The sequence below is a fragment of the Cherax quadricarinatus genome, chromosome 60 (genome assembly GCF_038502225.1).
Source record: "Cherax quadricarinatus isolate ZL_2023a chromosome 60, ASM3850222v1, whole genome shotgun sequence".
NCBI classification, from domain to species: Eukaryota; Metazoa; Arthropoda; class Malacostraca; order Decapoda; family Parastacidae; genus Cherax; species Cherax quadricarinatus.
Window position 1 is genome coordinate 18,481,296 of NC_091351.1, and position 17,866 is coordinate 18,499,161.

At 38.5% G+C, this 17,866-nt stretch overlaps 1 protein-coding gene across 5 annotated transcripts in view; it reads left to right on the top strand.

The window, feature by feature from the left end:
- IntS6 (integrator complex subunit 6) overlaps window positions 1–17,866 on the top strand; it is a 438,513-nt gene that overhangs the window by 104,341 nt on the left and 316,306 nt on the right. For all 5 annotated transcript variants that reach the window (XM_070097997.1, XM_070097998.1, XM_070098000.1 and 2 more), the window contains one exon: window positions 7,440–7,549. In XM_070097997.1, the coding sequence (XP_069954098.1) occupies window positions 7,440–7,549 (110 nt within the window). Of the gene's footprint in view, window positions 1–7,439; window positions 7,550–17,866 lie in introns of those variants that run through there.

The following is a 17,866-nucleotide window of genomic DNA, read 5'->3' on the forward strand; positions in this document are numbered from 1 at the left end:
AGGGTAAGATACAAACAGCTATTGGAGGATAGATGGGCTAATGAGAGCATAGGCAATGGGGTCGAAGAGGTATGGGGTAGGTTTAAAAATGTAGTGTTAGAGTGTTCAGCAGAAGTTTGTGGTTACAGGAAAGTGGGTGCGGGAGGAAAGAGGAGTGATTGGTGGAATGATGATGTGAAGAGAGTAGTAAGGGAGAAAAAGTTAGCATATGAGAAGTTTTTACAAAGTAGAAGTGATGCAAGGAGGGAAGAGTATATGGAGAAAAAGAGAGAGGTTAAGAGAGTGGTGAAGCAATGTAAAAAGAGAGCAAATGAGAGAGTGGGTGAGATGTTATCAACAAATTTTGTTGAAAATAAGAAAAAGTTTTGGAGTGAGATTAACAAGTTAAGAAAGCCTAGAGAACAAATGGATTTGTCAGTTAAAAATAGGAGAGGAGAGTTATTAAATGGAGAGTTAGAGGTATTGGGAAGATGGAGGGAATATTTTGAGGAATTGTTAAATGTTGATGAAGATAGGGAAGCTGTGATTTTGTGTATAGGGCAAGGAGGAACAACATCTTGTAGGAGTGAGGAAGAGCCAGTTGTGAGTGTGGGGGAAGTTCGTGAGGCAGTAGGTAAAATATAAGGGGGTAAGGCAGCCGGGATTGATGGGATAAAGATAGAAATGTTAAAAGCAGGTGGGGATATAGTTTTGGAGTGGTTGGTGCAATTATTTAATAAATGTATGGAAGAGGGTAAGGTACCTAGGGATTGGCAGAGAGCATGCATAGTTCCTTTGTATAAAGGCAAAGGGGATAAAAGAGAGTGCAAAAATTATAGGGGGATAAGTCTGTTGAGTATACCTGGCAAAGTGTATGGTAGAGTTATTATTGAAAGAATTAAGAGTAAGACGGAGAACAGGATAGCAGATGAACAAGGAGGCTTTAGGAAAGGTAGGGGGTGTGTGGACCAGGTGTTTACAGTGAAACATATTAGTGAACAGTATTTAGATAAGGCTAAAGAGGTCTTTGTGGCATTTATGGATTTGGAAAAGGCGTATGACAGGGTGGATAGGGGGGCAATGTGGCAGATGTTGCAGGTGTATGGTGTAGGAGGTAGGTTACTGAAAGTATTGAAGAGTTTTTACGAGGATAGTGAGGCTCAAGTTAGAGTATGTAGGAAAGAGGGAAATTATTTCCCAGTAAAAGTAGGCCTTAGACAAGGATGTGTGATGTCACTGTGGTTGTTTAATATATTTATAGATGGGGGTTGTAAGAGAAGTAAATGCGAGGGTCTTGGCAAGAGGCGTGGAGTTAAAAGATAAAGAATCACACATAAAGTGGGAGTTGTCACAGTTGCTCTTTGCTGATGACACTGTGCTCTTGGGAGATTCTGAAGAGAAGTTGCAGAGATTGGTGGAAGAATTTGGTAGGGTGTGCAAAAGAAGAAAATTGAAAGTGAATACAGGAAAGAGTAAGGTTATGAGGATAAAAAGATTAGGTGATGAAAGATGGGATATCAGATTGGAGGGAGAGAGTATGGAGGAGGTGAATGTATTCAGATATTTGGGAGTGGACGTGTCAGCGGATGGGTCTATGAAAGATGAGGTGAATCATAGAATTGATGAGGGGAAAAGGGTGAGTGGTGCACTTAGGAGTCTGTGGAGACAAAGAACTTTGTCCTTGGAGGCAAAGAGGGGAATGTATGAGAGTATAGTTTTACCAACGCTCTTATATGGGTGTGAAGCATGGGTGATGAATGTTGCAGCGAGGAGAAGGCTGGATGCAGTGAAGATGTCATGTCTGAGAGCAATGTGTGGTGTGAATATAATGCAGAGAATTCGTAGTTTGGAAGTTAGGAGGAGGTGCGGGATTACCAAAACTGTTGTCCAGAGGGCTGAGTAAGGGTTGTTGAGGTGGTTCGGACATGTAGAGAGAATGGAGCGAAACAGAGTGACTTCAAGAGTGTATCAGTCTGTAGTGGAAGGAAGGCGGGGTAGGGGTCGGCCTAGGGAAGGTTGGAGGGAGGGGGTAAAGGAGGTTTTGTGTGCGAGGGGCTTGGACTTCCAGCAGGCATGCGTGAGCGTGTTTGATAGGAGTGAATGGAGACAAATGGTTTTTAATACTTGATGTGCTGTTGGAGTGTGAGCAAAGTAACATATATGAAGGGATTCAGGGAAACCGGCAGGCCAGACTTGAGTCCTGGAGATGGGAAGTACAGTACCTGCACTCTGAAGGAGGGGTGTTTATGTTGCAGTTTAAAAACTGTAGTGTAAAGCACCCTTCTGGCAAGACAGTGATGGAGTGAATGATGGTGAAAGTTTTTCTTTTTCGGGCCACCCTGCCTTGGTGGGAATCGGCCAGTGTGATAATAATAAAATATAATAATAATATTTATGGTTGTATTCTTATTTTCTTGGTCTCATTTGATAGAATGGAAAACATATTATAGAAATATAGGTGATTTTGATTGATTTTACTATAAAAAGAACCTTGAAATATAGCTCAAAGTAGGGGAAATGTTTGATTTTTGCCGATGTTTAAAAGTAAACAAATGATGTCATTGTCCAATAAATGTCCAACTAGCCATTCTAATATGCAGTCATGAATGAGTTGATGTTATTTATACAATTATTACAGTATTGAAGTAGTCTGCATAATAGTAAATCTTCTATTTTTTGTTTGAATAAAAATTCAAAATAGAAAGCAAGAGTAATATCAAAGGGGCCCTGAGACATGACTGATGAACAAAGAAAATGTTATTTTAGAGCCAGGAATGTCTGCATTGCTCATTCTGGGCCTTATTTTGAAATTGTCATTTTTTTAATTTTCGTGAAATTGGCCAAATTTCAAATTTCTGACCACGTTATTGGGTAGTTGAAATCGGTAAATGGGCATTTTCTTGTACTCAATCGATAGAAAAATAGAGTTCTAAAGAAATAGCTATGAGTTTGGTCGACTGGAACAATGGAATTAGCCGAAAATAGAGCTCAAAGTGGGCGAAATTGCTGATTTGTAAATATTGCCGAGGTCGCTAACTTCGCGAGAGCGTAATTCCATCAGTTTTCCATCAAATTTCGTTTTTTTTGGTGTCATTACAATCGGGAAAAGATTCTCTATCATTTCATAAGAAAAAATAATTTTTTTTTTTTTTTTTTTTTGTGACACCTGGAGACACCTCAGGATTGGGGGTTGCGACCGTCAAGGGGTTAAGGGTCTAAGGTGGTTGGCTGTGGTTGAGCCCCAGGCATAGATACCATAGGTAAGGTAAGGATATATTAGAGAGTGGTACAGGGTAAGGAGAGTCGTTTGTGGTACATAGTAACGTATCTTGGAAAGGATTCATACTGATTTGGAAATTTTCTTGGCTATGTGATGGGTATGGGACTGAAATTTAAGATTACAGTCAAGGAAAAGACCTAGAAATTTGCCCTCCGTGTATCTTGATATAGGGGAACCATTTAACAGTATGTTGGAGTTGAATATTTGAGGCTCTGTTGCCAAACAGCATGAAGTATGTTTTGCCTATGTTGAGTGTGAGTCTGTTGGTCATCATCCAAGCATATATCTTTAGCAGTTCATTGTTTACAGTGTTTTCAAGCACAGCTGGGTCTGAACGGGAGTAGACATATGTACTGTCATATGTGAATAGAACTGGTGTAAGGAGTTTGGATGCATAGGGGAGATCATTGATGTACATTACTTGCGAGTACTTGCGATCAGTGTTTCGTAAAGATACTTGCACCTTTCGCAGCAACAGCTTCCTCGATTGCCTTTCTGTTGGCCAAGATAATAGCGATGGTTGATTGGGGTGTGTTATACAACCTGGCCAGCTCGGAGGCACACACTCCTCTTTCATACTTCGTAATTATCTCCTTCATTTCGATTGTAATTCTCACCCTTTTTACCACAGTGTTTGCACTAGCTTTCTTTGGGCCCATGGTGGCTTATTTTGCAGTTACAAGCACTAAAAACACTGGAATAATACAAAATGTACCGAATGTATGCATGAAAGTGACCACACTGGCTTGTAAACACTGGCACACTAACTGAAGGCAGGGCAGCTGAGGCACCCTCAGGCCAGACGGACGCGTGGATGCGTTCGGGACGAATGTTGTTAGTCGAGTTTTTCATCATTGGTCGGGCCAAAATGTTTTAGCTCAAACGCATCATTAGGTGATTGTATCGTTAGACGATGCCATCGTTGGTCGAGGGTCCGCTGTAAGTGCAAAGGATAGTGCTGAGAAGAAGAGGAGGAGGATGAAGTCCATTGAATTAAATCATGAAATCATAGAAAGACACGAGAAAATCGCTTTTGTTTCAGTATTTTCCTTATGAAACTAGTGATATATTGCTTTCCTTATGAAACTAGTGATCTATTGCTTTCCTTATGAAACTAGTGATCTATTGCTTTCCTTATGAAACTAGTGATCTATTGCTTTCCTTATGAAACTAGTGATATAAAAATAAGACTTCAGAAGGGCAAGAATGGGAAGATATGGTCAGAGCGATAATTATTTTTACCTTGGGAGTGGTTGTCACTACTCATCACATTAATGACATATTTAATTCATTCTAGAGTATATATCATGTTTCTTTGTTATTTATATTGTTTATTATGTCATATTAGATCAATTGTGATAGATAAATAAGCCGTAGAGTTGATATTAGCATTATATTGAAGTATTTTCTCCTGTCTCCCGAGAGCCAGGAATTCCGCTGGAATGGATTAATGGCATTTCAATTGTGTTACGAGCTTGGTCACGGAACGAATTAAACTCGTAAGTCAAGGTACCACTGTAGTTTTTTGTGATGGCTACTGAAAGATTAATTTTCATAGAATTTCTGAGGGATGTGAAATAGGTATTTGTTTCTGATGGGATGCCTGTGTGTTCTGTTAAAATTTTTTAGGAATTGCCGGAGTTTAGTGTCAGCATTTCGGTGCAATGCTTTGAACATGTGAATTAAACTGTTTTATGTGTGAATTGCATTTATATTTTGTAGGTTTAGGGATATGAATTAGGGCATAGTGTGTTGCCTAGTGCCGATTGTTGCATATGAATAATTTGGTGTCATTGTATTATAAAACATGAATATCGCTGTCGCTTGTATGCTTCTGCTGCTGCTGACAGTGATCATTATTTTTGCCATTTTCAGCACCATAAAAATCACAAGTTTTCATAAAATTCTATTTCATTTTGTTTTATTTTACCTGGAAACATTCTTTTTCAAACTGTAAGATTTTTTTTTTTTTTTTTTTTTTTTGCACAACTTCACCTCTGATCCCTCTTATCCCCCTCCCACACAATTATATATCTGGGTTTGAAACAGTTTGTGTGAGCTTCACTTTCCTCCCCAGTGGTACTGTTTTAACTCATATCTTTTGCTGCTGGGCTTAAAATTCCAATAATAATTTATTTGACCATTTTGGAAATGTGCCCAAGTCTTTCTGTTAAGCCTTCTTTCATCCTCTTCAATTTGTGTTTTCCTCATGATTACATCATCTGCTAACAAAGATATGTAGGAGTTATAACTGAAATTAGGTTCTTAACCCTTTCAATGTCTCATTCATAGATCTGTGTTATTGATGTTAGGTCTCTTAAGTAGATCTGTGTTTTGAGCTCGGCTCCCTCAAATTAGCGGTGAACAGCAAATTTTGGCTTAGATATAAGAGAATGAGTCTGCATTGATTGTGCACAGTATAAAAAGAATCCTGCCCCACGTGGTGCATGACGGGAAAAGCAAACCTCTGACCTTGTGTTTGGTTTAAAATGTTGACTTTGAGGTATTTTCTAGGATGGTTTTTATAGTTTTATTAGCTTATTCTTGGTACCATTTGATAGAATTGAAGACATATTACTAAAATAGAGATGATTTTGGTTGGTTTCAGGACTGGAAGTAGCTTGAAATCTAGCTCAAAATAGCAGAAATATTTGATTTTTGATGATTTCCCTAAGATGAGTAAGGCCCACCTCCCCCTCCCCAAGCCTGTTCTGTGGGTTTTTACGAGGACTGCTTCAATTATTGGGATGCCCCCAACCATGACCAGTCATTCCTGTTGTTTTTTTTTTATTTATTTGAGAAATAGGGTAAAGCTGTGTGTTTTGTGTGATGATTGGAAGGCAAGTGTAATATAGGAGTCCTGAGGACATGATTAATGAATAGAGGAAATGTTGCTTTAGTGTCTGGAATGTCTACACTGTTCATTTCGGACTCTTTTTAAATTTAAATTTTTTTAAATTTATATAAAATTGGTCAAATTACCAGCTGCATTTTATAGAGTAAGTTTCTTGTGCTCAATTGATGGAATGGAAGGTACACTAGCAAAATTGCTAAGAATTTGGTCAATTGATCAATAGAATTGTTTTAAAATAGGATTCAAAATAAGTGAAATTGTCTATTCATAAACTGCACCCAGACCGCTAATTTTGTGCCTGTGTAATTCCATGAGTTTTACATCAAATTTCACATTTTTTATATCATTACCTTCAGGAAAGACTACCATTTTACATGAATTTTTTTTTTTTTTTAATGCTGACACTGAGCACTTAATTTTGGGGCTTGCAACAGTGAAGGAGTTAATACGTATATACCAGGATCAGTATGGGTCTCAACATTGATCCTTGTTCTACTCCACTAGTTACACTCTCCATCCTCATGTTTCATATCTTGTAGCTATTGTCTATTATTATTCATGCTAATACCTCTCCTATTATCCTGGATTACTATTCTAATTTACTAATAATCACCAGTGTTTCCTTGTATCAAGTCTTTCTGCATTCAAGGAATTTGCAATCTACCCATTCCTCATTTTCTTTGTCTGACTGTTATTAACATACAGTATGTCAGCATGCTTTTAGCAAGACATTGATTGAATGAATGACAGTGAATGTGTTTTCTTCTTTGAGTCACCTTTTCTTGGTGGAAGGCAGCCTGTGTGTTTTAAAAGTCTTTATAAAGTTTATGATGAATGCATGTTGCACTCGTTAGGAATGATGCCGGTCAGTCATTCAGGGCTTCCTGCTTATCATTTTTCTAAAATGTATATTGGTATTGTACTTTGTTTGCATCCTTCCAGTCATCTTGTATTTCACCTGTCATTAATGAATTTTTCAAGATGTGTGTAGCTTGCACAGTATGTGCCAGTAAGTGCCTCTTAATTTTCTTGGTGATATTTACTCTGGTTCTGGTGTTTTTGATGTACTATGTTCCATTAGCAGCTCCCTTGCTTCCTTGTTAGTTATTGGAATGCCTAATGCTTCTATTTGGTTAATCCTTCCTTCTATCTCTAGTACTGGCCCGTCTTTATAAATTCAGTTCGGTACTTCACTCTGTGGTTTAGGGGCGTATGTGGAACACTCATATTAATTTATTTTAACTAAAACATGTTTAAGGTTTTAATTTTATGCTTATAAAAAATTAATACCTTGTAAAATTAATTATTACTGAACTCTCTTGAAAGGTATTGATACGTACGGTACGGGAAGAAGTCCATTTTTCCTGGAGCCTTCTGTGATCATCATCATAACAGATGGTGGAAAGCTGTCTTCACAACAAGGTGTTCAGGATGATGTGAGTATCAGTGACATCACTTGTCATCACTTTATAAATGATACATATGATACAGGTCGTATATAATATACTTGTTCTTTAGACCTAAATACCAGGTTGAGGATGCTCTTGGTTACCACAGTTATCTTCCATTACAGTAAACCCTCAATATAATGTGCTAATTGGGGAGATTCTCTGATTATTTGTTAAATTAGAATATTTTTTGTTTTATTAACACAGCCATTTCCCACCAAGGCACGGTGACCCGAAAAAAAAGAAACACTTTCATCATCATTCACCCCATCACTGTCTTGCCAGAGGCATGCCTACACTACACTTAAAAAAAACTGCAACATCAACACCCCTCCTTTAGAGTGCAGGCACTGTACTTCTTACCTCCAGGACTTGAGCCTGGCTTTCCGATTCTCCTGAATCCCTTCATAAATGTTACCCTGCTCACACTCTAACAGCACTTCAAGTCATAAAAACTATTCATCTCCACTTGCTCCTATCTAACATGCTTATGCACACTTGCTGGAAGTCCAAGCCCCTCTTACACAAAACCCCCCTTTACTCCCCTCCCTCCATCCTTTCCTTTTACTACGGATTTATATGTTCTCCAAGTCATTCTACTTCGTTCCACCCTCTCTAAATGTCCAAACCACCTCAACAACCCCTCCTCAGCCCTCTGGATAATACTTTTCATAATTCTGCACCTCCTCCTGCTTTCCAAACTATGATACTCGGCATTATGTTCACACTGATATAGGTGAGTACAAATAGGAAGCGCATCTGTCTGGCGCTCAGCAGACGGAGGATCAAGCCTCTATTACGTCTTGCGCTGAATGACCCACATGGGTCTAGCGCTTAACATGAATTAAATAAAAAAAATAAATTATGTTCACACTACACATTGCCCTCAGAGACAACATCTCAACTGCCTCCAGCCTTCTCCTTGTTGCAATATTCACCACCCATGCTTCACACCTATATAAGAGCGTTGGTATAACTGTACTCTTATATATCCCCCTCTTTGCTTCCATGGATAACGTTCTTCATCTCCACAGACTCCTTAGTGTACCACTCACTTTTTCCCCCTCATCAATTCTGTGATTTACCTCCTCTTTCATAGACCCATCCGCTGATAAGTCCACTCCCAAATATATCTGAATACATTCACTTTTTCCATACTCCCTCCAATCTGATATCCAATCCTTCATTACCTAAACTTTTGGTATCCTCATCACCTTACTATTTCTTATCTTCACTTTTAATTTCCTTCTTTTACACACCCTTCGAAACTCCAATATAATAATAATAAAATAATAATAATAATAATAATAATATAATAATCTCCATGGGGAAGTGGAAAAGAATTCTTCCTCTGTAAGCCATGCGTGTCGTAAGAGGCGACTAAAGTGCCGGGAGCAAGGGGCTAGTAACCCCTTCTCCTGTATATAGTACTAAATTTAAAAGGAGAAACTTTCGTTTTTCCTTTTGGGCCACCCCGTCTCGGTGGGATACGGCTGGTACGTTGAAAGTTGAAATAATAATAATGTCAAATGGCAAATATAATTTCAGGTATATATTGGGGATGAGCTGTGCTAGTTATTTTTGTACAGTACAGGCAGGGCTCACTTATACAGCAGGTTAGATTCTGGGATACTGCTGTGATGCAAAAATTGCTGTAAAGTGAAACAGCCTTTTTTCACCTTTAATGCATATAACAGCCTGATAACATGTTTACACTATCATATATTAAGTGAGCAATAGAGCTAGGCCAAAAAAATGCATATACAATACATGTATTACTTCTTTGTTCTTTCAATGCACCGGCTGTATCCCACCGAGGCGGGGTTGCCTAAAAGGAAAAACAAAAGTTTCTCCTAAATTTAGTAATATATTCAGGAGAAGGGGTTACTAGCTCTTTGCTCCCGGCATTTTAGTCACCTCTTACGACACTCATGGCTTACGGAGGAAGAATTCTGTTCCACTTCCCCATGGATATGTGAGGAAATAAACAAGAACTAGTAAGAAAATAGAAGAAAACCCAGAGGGGTGTGTATGTGTATGAGACAGAAAAAAGACCAGCAATCCTACCATCGTGTAAAACAATTATAGGCTTCCATTTTACACTCGCTTGGCAGGACAGTACTCCCTCCCTGGGCAGTTGCTGTCTACCAACCTACTACCTAGGATGTATTACTTACCTTAACCCTTTCACTTTTGGTGCCGTAATATTATGTATGGCTTACAAGCCAGTGTTGGTGCCAAAATATTATACCAAAGTTCTAGCGGCTTCAAATTTAGCGGGAGAAAGCTGGTAGACTTACATGTGAGAGAATGGGTCTGCATGATCAGTGTGCCCAGTATAAAAAAAATCGGGGAGTAAGTGGTGCATTATGGGAATGCCATTTCAGTAGTCCTTGTTCACCATGCCTCATGGTAAGAAATACGTACAGTGGTCCCTCACTTTTCGTAGTTCTCGGCAATCGTAAATTTCGCCAATCATAGGGGTATTTTCGTATAAACATGGACTCGCTTTTCATAGGTTGACTCGCGAATAGTAGTTCGTCCAGGACTCGTACGCACGGTGTGAACCGAGGTGGCCTCCCTACCCAGCCAGTCTGGCATTGTTTACCAGTGAGTGAAGGTCCCCTCAAGTGCTCCTACAAAATATTTCGTAATATTCCACTCATTTTAGTGCTTTTAAGTACTAAATAAGCTACCATGGCTCCAAAGAAAGTTCCTAGTGCCAAGCCTGTGGTAAAGAAGGTGAGAAGTATGTACAGTGACAAAGTCTTGGGCCATTTTAGGGAAGTGTTAAAGAGACGCCAGAAACAGAGCTCTCTCCACAGTTACTTTGCGAGACAGGACTAGAGTAACTCTCAAGGTGGTCCTAGTGGCATTAAGTAACAGAGAAGAGAAGCAACCCCAGAGAAGCAATTGGTACCTGAGGTGTTGCTGGAAGGGGATTCCCCTTCCAAACTGTAAACAATCCAAGCTCTCTCCTCCTCCAGTCTCCCGTACACTATGAAGAATCTCCAATAAAGGTAAGTGTTATGCTGTTAATGTTTCATTCATCATTTCCCATTGTATTGTTTATGTACTACATGTATATTTCATGTAAAAAAATTTTTTGTTTTAATACTTCCGGGTGTCAGGAACGGATTAATTGTATTTACATTATTTCTTATGGGGAAAATTGATTCGCAAATCGTAAATTTCGTTTATAGTAGCTCCTCCAGGAACAGATTAATTATGAAAAACGAGGGACCACTGTACCTCACTCCCCGGCAAATTGGGACTCTTCTCTTCCCAGGTGATAGTTCTAACACAGATGGCAGTATCAGTGAAGATGAATTTCATGGTTTTGAGGAGTTTGTGACTAACAGCAATGCCCAGGATTCCGGAAATAGTGCTGAAAACCCAGATGACCCTCGACCTTCCACCTCTGGTGCTGGCCCGTCTTGTCCACGTTTAGTTGTACCATGTCCAGGACTCAGATGTGAGCAGTGGTGATAATAGTAATTGTGATTTCCAAGCACTTGATGACAGTTCCAGTAGCGACAGTGAAGAGGAATATTCTCCAGTGAAGCGTCAATTTATACGATGCTACATGTGTTCTGGTAGTGCGCCATATGCTATTCCAAGGGGAAGGAGTACATTTTGGAGTACATTCCATGGCCCTACACCAGGGACAGATAGTGAAAATAACGATATTGTTACAATTGGGGTGGATAATATACATGCAGCATCAGGTGGTTGTGGTGCCATGTGTCATGTCACATCAGCGGCACCCCAGGCTGGTAGCCATGCCGCTGACTCAGCACCATATTTCAAAGAGTTCCACAAACTGCAGTAGTTCTAGGAACATGTCCAGTGACTATTTGTATATATATATGCATTATGGAACAATAGTAGTAAACAACTTTTATAATTGTTGGTTTGTGTAAACAAGTTTTGTAAAAAGTATAATGATAATATTTGTGTGGTTATTGTGCTGCATACAATGAGTGGATATATATACATTATGCATTATATTGTCTCGCAGGCCAAAAAAGTTACATGAAAAAATAAAATATTAAAAAATAAAACAAAAAATAGAATAAAAGTAAAAATAATATTACTGAGTGAGTGGCAGTTGCCGACGTTGCCTTCAGCAGTTCATTTTGTCAACTTTAGGCCTCTATATCTCAATTCAATTCAATTCAATTCAAGTTTGTAAATGAGGAAGAGCAGGGGTCCAAGGACACTTCCCTGCGGAACTCCAGTATCAAGTGGCCATATTGATGAGGCTGTGTCTTTAATGGTGACATACTGATACCTATTAGAAAGGTAGGATTTAAAATATGCAAGCGCATGGCCTCTTATACCATAGTTTGTGGAGTAGGATGCCATGGTCTACTGTGTCAAACGCTTTTCTTAGGTCAATAAAAGTTCCTAGCGGATATTCCTTATTTTCCAATGCTGTGTAAAGCAGGTCTAGCATTTTTATAATTGCATCATTAGTGCTTTTATTTTTCCTGAATCCAAATTGGCGGGGATTGAGTATGTTTTGTGACGTTATAAATGAATGTAGTCTCCTGTGTACGAGTTTCTCGAAGATTTTGGATAGCAATGGTAAGTTTGATATTGGCCTATAGTTGTTTAAATCTGTAGGGTCACCACCTTTATGTATTGGTGTAACCCTTGCTGTCTTGAGTAGTGTCAAGAAAGTGCTAGTTTCTAGTGACTTATTAAAAAGTAATGTAATAGCATGCGAAAGGACATGGGCCGCTCTCTTGTACAATAATGGTGGGACGTGAGACAGATTCTCCGAGTTATTTTTAAGTGACTTTATGATCGCGGTGACTTTCGTGGGCTCAGTTGGTACAAGATAGAAGGAATTTAGGAAATTTCCATCTAGGTAGTCCCTGGCACGGGCATTGGTACGTGGGTTTTACTGGCGAGATTAGATCCTGTGTTTGAGAAGAAGTCGTTTATCTTGTTAGCTGTATCAGTGGGATGCAGTGGTGTTTCATGAGGTTTAGTTAGAACAATATTCTTGTTTTTTTTCGGTTTGTGGGTCCCCAGAATCTGGGAAAGTGTTTTCCAGGTCTTTTTTATATCTCCTCTTGTGTCAGTGAATCTGCTGGAGTAATACAGTTGTTTGGCTTTCTTTATTAATTTGGTGAGAACTGTTAAATATTGTTTAAGAATATCTTTGTGTATTAAGCCCTGTGTATATTGCTTTTCATATTGGTGTTTCTTATCAATGGATTTCAGAATGCTGCTGGTTAGCCATGGGCAACCAAGCCGTTTATTCGTGATCTGTTTTGTTTTTATTGGACAATGTTTATTGTATAGTCTACGTATTTTGTTAAGAAAAATGTCTGTCCAATCGTCAATACTACTGGCATTGGAGAATTCTGTAGGCCAGTCAACAGTCTCTAGGTCTGCTGTGAAATTCCTTATCGAGGCCTCGTCATGGAGTCTAAATGAAACTTTGTTGTATTCGAGTGGTGGCTTACTAATGTTTGTTAAGAATAAGGTTGGGTAGTGGTCAGTAGTGCTGTCTGTGATTATCCCTGATTTTAGGGGGGCTAGTATATTGGTCCATATGTGGTCTATTATGGTTGCACTTGTCTCAGTCAGCCTGGTTGGTAAGTACTGATCGCAATTTTTTCTTTTCTTTTAAAATGCTCAGAAAAAATATTCTTGAGATTTTGGCAAGAAAAAAAATCATTTTTTTTTTTAATGTTTTTTTTTAAAACAGAGCAATCAGGGGTTTCAACTGTGAAAGGATTAAAATATTTTCGTCCTTAGCTTATAGTGAGTGGTGAATATATTTATTGTAGAAGTCTGAATAAATGAAGAATTGGTATGCAGTGACCCTCAATATTTGTAATTATTCTGTTCCAGAGAGGCTGACTAATGGCGAAGTTTACAATTTGCAAAGCCATTTTCTCCATAAGAAATAAAGTAAATCCAATTAATCCGTTCCAGACTCCCAAAAGTATTAACAAAAAAATACTTTTTTACATTAAATATAGATTTACATACAGAGAACAATGAGAAATCAAGTATATAAAAGAACAATATCACACTTACCTGTATTGAAGACTCTTGTTGGTTGATAAATTAGACACATGTGCAACACTTGGGTATCTTTAACCCTATGAGGGTCCAAGCTATTGATCTACACATTGTCCACAGGGTCTGAGAATTTAAAAAAAAAAAAAATTATTTTCTCTTGTGAAATGGTAGAGAATCTTTTTCTGATGATAATAAAACAAAAAGTACGAAATTTGGTGGAAAACTGATGAAAATTGCACTGCCACTAATTTTACCGTGTCAGCGATATTTAACCCTTTGAGGGTTGACAGGCCCTCTCCGAGACTTGTTCTCAGGGTCAGCCAAATTTAAAAAAAAAAAAATTTTTTTCTTATGAAAAGATAGAGAATCTTTTCCAGATCATAATGACACCAAAAGTATGAAATTTGATGGAAAACTTACAGAATTATGCTCTCGCGAAGTTAGCGGTCTCAACAATGTTTACACATCGGCGATTTTGCCCACTTTGAGCCCTATTTTCGGCCAATTCCAGTGTACTAGCTGACAAAAATCATAACTATTTCTCTAGAACTCCATTTTTTCCATTGAATGAGTACAAGAAACCACCCATTTACTGATTTCAACTATCCAATACAGTGGTCAGAATTTAGCAATTTTGCCAATTTCACACACATTTCAAAAGATGCCAATTTCCAAATAGGGTCCAGAATAAACAAGAAAGACATTCCTGGCACTAAAATAACATTTCCTCTGTCCGTTAGTCACATCCCCAGGCCCCTCTTACGTTTCTTTGGCTTTCTACTTTTAATTTTTATTCTTACAAAAAATTGAAGATTTACTGTTATGCAGACTGCTGCATTAGTGTAGAAATGGTATAAATATCAGCGCACTTGTGAAAGAATATTAGACTCACCAGTTGACATGTATTGGACGCTTGGCATGATTTGTTTACTTTTGAACTTTAGTAAAAATCGAACATTTCTGCTACTTTGAGCTCAATTTCAAGGTACTTTTCATTGTAAAACCAGTCAAAATCATGTCAGTTTCTGTAATATGTCTTCCATTCTATAAAATGAGACCAAGAAAACTAGAATACAACAATAAATACAATACAAAAATACAGTGCAAAGTCGCTGTTTTATTCCAAAAACAGTCAGTTTTTTTTTTTCTCATTATGCACTGTGTGCTGCAGGATTTTTTTTATACCATGCACACTGACCACATAGACCCATTCTTTCATGTGTATGCCTACCAGCTTTCTCCCACTAGATTTGAAGGCGCTAGAATTTAGGCGTACTAGTACGTCAAAATCCCTGTGTCGTAAGCCGTACTAGTACGACCGAAACCCTCGAAGGGTTAAGCATCGGCGATTTTGCCCACTTTGACTCCTATTTTAGGCCAATTACATTGTTCCAGTTGACCAAATTCTTAGCTATTTCGTTAACATTACTTCTATTTTATCGATTGAGCACACGAAACTGCCCAGTCAACTATTTCAACTACCCAATAAAGTGATCAGAAATTGGTAATTTGGTCAATTTCACATAAAGTTCAAAATATTTCAATTTCAAAACAGGGTTCAGAATAAACAATACAGGCATTCCTGGAACTAAAGTAACATTTCCTCTGTTTATCAGTTACGTTTCCAGGCTTTTCAGATGAATTCCATTTTCATGTTTACATAAAGAATTTTTATTCACACCAAAAAATAGATGAATTACTCTTATGCAATATTGTAATAATTGTATAAACAATATCAGTGCATTTGTAAATGTATATTAGACCCACCAATTGACATGTATTGGATGCGTGGTATGATCTGTTTACTCTTGAAAAATCGGCAAAAATCAAACATTTCCCTTACTTTAAGCTCAATTAACCCTTTAACGGTCCAAACAGTTCGACGTTCAAATTCGTAGTGCTACAAAAGTAGATCTACTTGTTTTTTACATATTTTCAAATAGTTCCTTTGTATAAAGGCAAAGGGGACAAAAGAGAGTGCAAAAATGATAGGGGGATAAGTCTGTTGAGTATACCTGGTAAAGTGTATGGTAGAGTTATTATTGAAAGAATTAAGAGTAAGACGGAGAATAGGATAGCAGATGAACAAGGAGGCTTTAGGAAAGGTAGGGGGTGTGTGGACCAGGTGTTTACAGTGAAGCATATAAGTGAACAGTATTTAGATAAGGCTAAAGAGGTCTTTGTGGCATTTATGGATTTGGAAAAGGCGTATGACAGGGTGGATAGGGGGGCAATGTGGCAGATGTTGCAGGTGTATGGTGTAGGAGGTAGGTTACTGAAAGCAGTGAAGAGTTTTTATGAGGATAGCGAGCCTCAAGTTAGAGTATGTAGGAAAGAGGGAAATTATTTCCCAGTAAAAGTAGGCCTTAGACAAGGATGTGTGATGTCACCGTGGTTGTTTAATATATTTATAGATGGGGTTGTAAGAGAAGTAAATGCGAGGGTCTTGGCAAGAGGCGTGGAGTTAAAAGATAAAGAATCACACACAAAGTGGGAGTTGTCACAGCTGCTCTTTGCTGATGACACTGTGCTCTTGGGAGATTCTGAAGAGAAGTTGCAGAGATTGGTGGATGAATTTGGTAGGTTGTGCAAAAGAAGAAAATTAAAGTGAATACAGGAAAGAGTAAGGTTATGAGGATAACAAAAAGATTAGGTGATGAAAGATTGGATATCAGATTGGAGGGAGAGAGTATGGAGGAGGTGAATGTATTCAGATATTTGGGAGTGGACGTGTCAGCGGATGGGTCTATGAAAGATGAGGTGAATCATAGAATTGATGAGGGGAAAAGGGTGAGTGGTGCACTTAGGAGTCTGTGGAGACAAAGAACTTTGTCCTTGGAGGCAAAGAGGGGAATGTATGAGAGTATAGTTTTACCAATGCTCTTATATGGGTGTGAAGCGTGGGTGATGAATGTTGCAGCGAGGAGAAGGCTGGAGGCAGTGGAGATGTCATATCTGAGGGCAATGTGTGGTGTGAATATAATGCAGAGAATTCGTAGTTTGGAAGTTAGGAGGAGGTGCGGGATTACCAAAACTGTTGTCCAGAGGGCTGAGGAAGGGTTGTTGAGGTGGTTCGGACATGTAGAGAGAATGGAGCGAGACAGAATGACTTCAAGAGTGTATCAGTCTGTAGTGGAAGGAAGGCGGGGTAGGGGTCGGCCTAGGAAAGGTTGGAGGGAGGGGGTAAAGGAGGTTTTGTGTGCGAGGGGCTTGGACTTCCAGCAGGCATGCGTGAGCGTGTTTGATAGGAGTGAATGGAGACAAATGGTTTTTAATACTTGACGTGCTGTTGGAGTGTGAGCAAAGTAACATTTATGAAGGAGTTCAGGGAAACCGGCAGGCCGAACTTGAGTCCTGGAGATGGGAAGTACAGTACCTGCACTCTGAAGGAGGGGTGTTTATGTTGCAGTTTAAAAACTGTAGTGTAAAGCACCCTTCTGGCAAGACAGTGATGGAGTGAATGATGGTGAAAGTTTTTCTTTTTCGGGCCACCCTGCCTTGGTGGGAATCAGCCAGTGTGATAATAAAAAAAAAAAAACAAAAAAATGTAGATAAAAGTTTTTTTTTTACACATTTTCAAATGTAAAACAAAAAAGAAGATCTACATTTTTTTACGTACTTTCAGATGTTGAAAAAACGTATATACAGGTCTCCCTCAACATTCGCGAGGGTTAGGGGATCAAGAGCCTCGCGAGTGTTGAAAAACCGTGAATGTTTGGTGCCCCAATATATTGTAGGGAAATATAATACAATACTGCTTCCTTAACTTGTTGAACCATGGACAATCATAAAATACATGAAAACGTCGTAAATTGTACTAAATATATACATGTAATGCTTTAATAACATGTATGTTATTAAATACCACAGACTCCACCACTGCCTCCACCACTGCGAGTCCCTACTACCCTCCCTCCGACCCCCACAACTGGCAGCCAGCCCTCCCACCACTCAGTGTGGTGAGTGTTTTGTTTGTTCATTATTTGCTATTAAACTACAGTATAAATAATGTAAACCCATTCATGACTGCATATTGGAATGGCTATTCGGACAGGTATTGGACGGTGACATCATGTGTTTACTCTTGAACACAGTAAATAATCAAACATTTCTGCTACTGCTAATAATAACAATAATAATAATAATAATAATAATAATAATAATAATAATAATAATAATAATACAATATAATTGAAGAAGGAAATTGTACAAAAATACGAGGGAGTGGTTGACACATCGTCAGTATGGCTTTGTTTATGC